The sequence below is a fragment of the Apaloderma vittatum genome, unplaced genomic scaffold (assembly GCF_000703405.1).
Source record: "Apaloderma vittatum isolate BGI_N311 unplaced genomic scaffold, ASM70340v1 scaffold2190, whole genome shotgun sequence".
In the NCBI taxonomy this organism is placed as follows: Eukaryota; Metazoa; Chordata; class Aves; order Trogoniformes; family Trogonidae; genus Apaloderma; species Apaloderma vittatum.
In genome coordinates this window covers 44,996-46,967 of record NW_009692676.1, presented here as the reverse complement: position 1 = coordinate 46,967, position 1,972 = coordinate 44,996, and the positions used below count along the sequence as shown (strand labels likewise).

Below are 1,972 nucleotides of genomic sequence, written 5' to 3'. Positions count from 1 at the left end.
CCCCTGTGTTTCAGCAGCCAAAATAAACTCCAGCAATATCTGGCATCTCTTCTCCATCAGGATCTTGCCAATTTAACTGTATCAAGTGAAAAAATAAGCTTGGCATAACTGATGGAGTTACATTGCTAACTTTTTTAAGAATGCACCAGCCCTTTACTATCCTAATAACATTCTCAATAAACATCTCAACAGACATCTGGCATCTCGAGATGCATAGTTTTAAAGTAAGCATCATAATCCAAGCCACAAAGCATCTTCACTGCATTTTAACTGCATTTCCTGCCAGTACTTATCACAGATTCCTGAAAGTACTTAACTCGACCTGCACAACAGCGAAAGAACATTCAGATACTCATAAAAAGTCTCTAAGAAAATTTAAAAAGGATATGCTTTTTTCTATATTATGCTGTGATATTTGAACAGCAACAAAAAAAAAAGTCAACTCGGAAAATATAACTCTGTCATCTCCTTGCTACTCAGCCTGAGAAAAGCCTCAGCTTGCAGAAGTGCAACGGAGTGCTTCTTCAATAAGAACTCCAATCTGAAGCTGAAATGGTCACTGGACTGGTCATGCATTAGCTAGAAGGAAGCACTGCAGACAACGAGAAAGAAAACACAATCAGCAGAGACGACCTGAAATATATTAGACATAAGAAGGAAGAAGAAAGAAACTCCAAAACTATTGCACTCTATGATCAACACAGTTATCAGTTGCTGTGAGTGGGAGTTTAACATTCTTTTCTATCCTGACTGAAAAAAAATTCATAAAGTGATCTTGTTTATTCCTATCACATCTACCCGCTATTTTTCACCAATACTTTGTGACATTACAGAACAAAGACCTCGAGTTACATACTTCCCTATAATGCTAAAGAGTATTCTCAAAAACACAAATGCCAGAGAACAGTGCTTTCAGTCAACTCTGACAATGACCCAAGGTACATGACCCAGAAACCTACATAAAGTCATACACTCTCTGCTAAAATTCTCCATCACTGATTCTCCTCAAAAGTTTGGTGCTTTTCTTCATAGTGAAATGATAACTACATTAATGTGCTCTGTTTATCCCTAAACCTATGGGAAATGTGCTTCTTGTCTGACTTGCTTTCCAGGGCAGTGTATGCCCCAGGGTCAGAGGAGTTTTGCTTCTCTGACACTGTTGTGGACCCAACTCTGCTAGCAGGAAAGATGCTGGTATCCTAGATCCTATGGGATGCAATGCCTTGAGGAAATTTATATCAAACAATTATTGCATAATCTCAGGGTGTAATAAAACCTCCCACACACTGAGTTTCTGTTACACTTCTGTGTCAGAGGAAGAAGTGTCCCAGTCAACAGCAGCTACAGGTCCCCGTGTGGACCCGCAGGATCCCCTTGCTGTGCATGTGGAGGAAGTTGAAGATTTCTGAGGGCATAGCGTGAAAACCTGGGCGAGGTTTCACATTGTCGTAGTAGTGATGAGTTATAAAAATCCCTGAGGGGTTCATGGGGAAGGCCCAAAAGCCAAAAAGGTGGACCTCTTCGCAGAGCTCCAGGGCAGCAGTCACCAGGATCAGTCCAGTGCTGATCCGCTTGGCTCGCACCCCTTGGCCGAGCCAGTAGCGTGAGACGTTGATGAGATACTGGGGATGAAAGTAATAAACAGCTTGCTGAGATTCGAAATCATCCAGGACGTATTTGACCCGGATCGAGACGTCCGTGTTGCGAGTGTTGTAGAAAGCTGGCAGCAGCACGGAAGCGTTCTCGTAGACCTGGAGCACGTCATAGAAGGGTTTCCTCCACTTCTCCAGCTTGTGAAACCTAAAGGGAAGAGGATGAGCATGACAGTCAGACCAGCATGGACTCAGTCAGGACCCAGAAGACAAGAAACCTCCAATGGGTTTTACTGAAACATTTCTGACAGAGAGATAACTGAAATGATATTTCAGTTAAGAAGGGAATGTATTTAGATTTGTCGCTAAAGCATCAGTAT

At 42.3% G+C, this 1,972-nt stretch overlaps 1 protein-coding gene across 1 annotated transcript in view; it reads right to left on the bottom strand.

The window, feature by feature from the left end:
• Positions 1-1,124: 1,124 nt before the first annotated feature.
• ST8SIA5 (ST8 alpha-N-acetyl-neuraminide alpha-2,8-sialyltransferase 5) overlaps positions 1,125-1,972 on the bottom strand; it is a 39,106-nt gene continuing 38,258 nt past the window's right edge. The window contains exon 7 of the mRNA XM_009878041.1: positions 1,125-1,800. Within this exon, the coding sequence (XP_009876343.1) occupies positions 1,332-1,800 (469 nt within the window). The 3' untranslated portion in view covers positions 1,125-1,331. The remainder of the gene's footprint in view (positions 1,801-1,972) is intronic.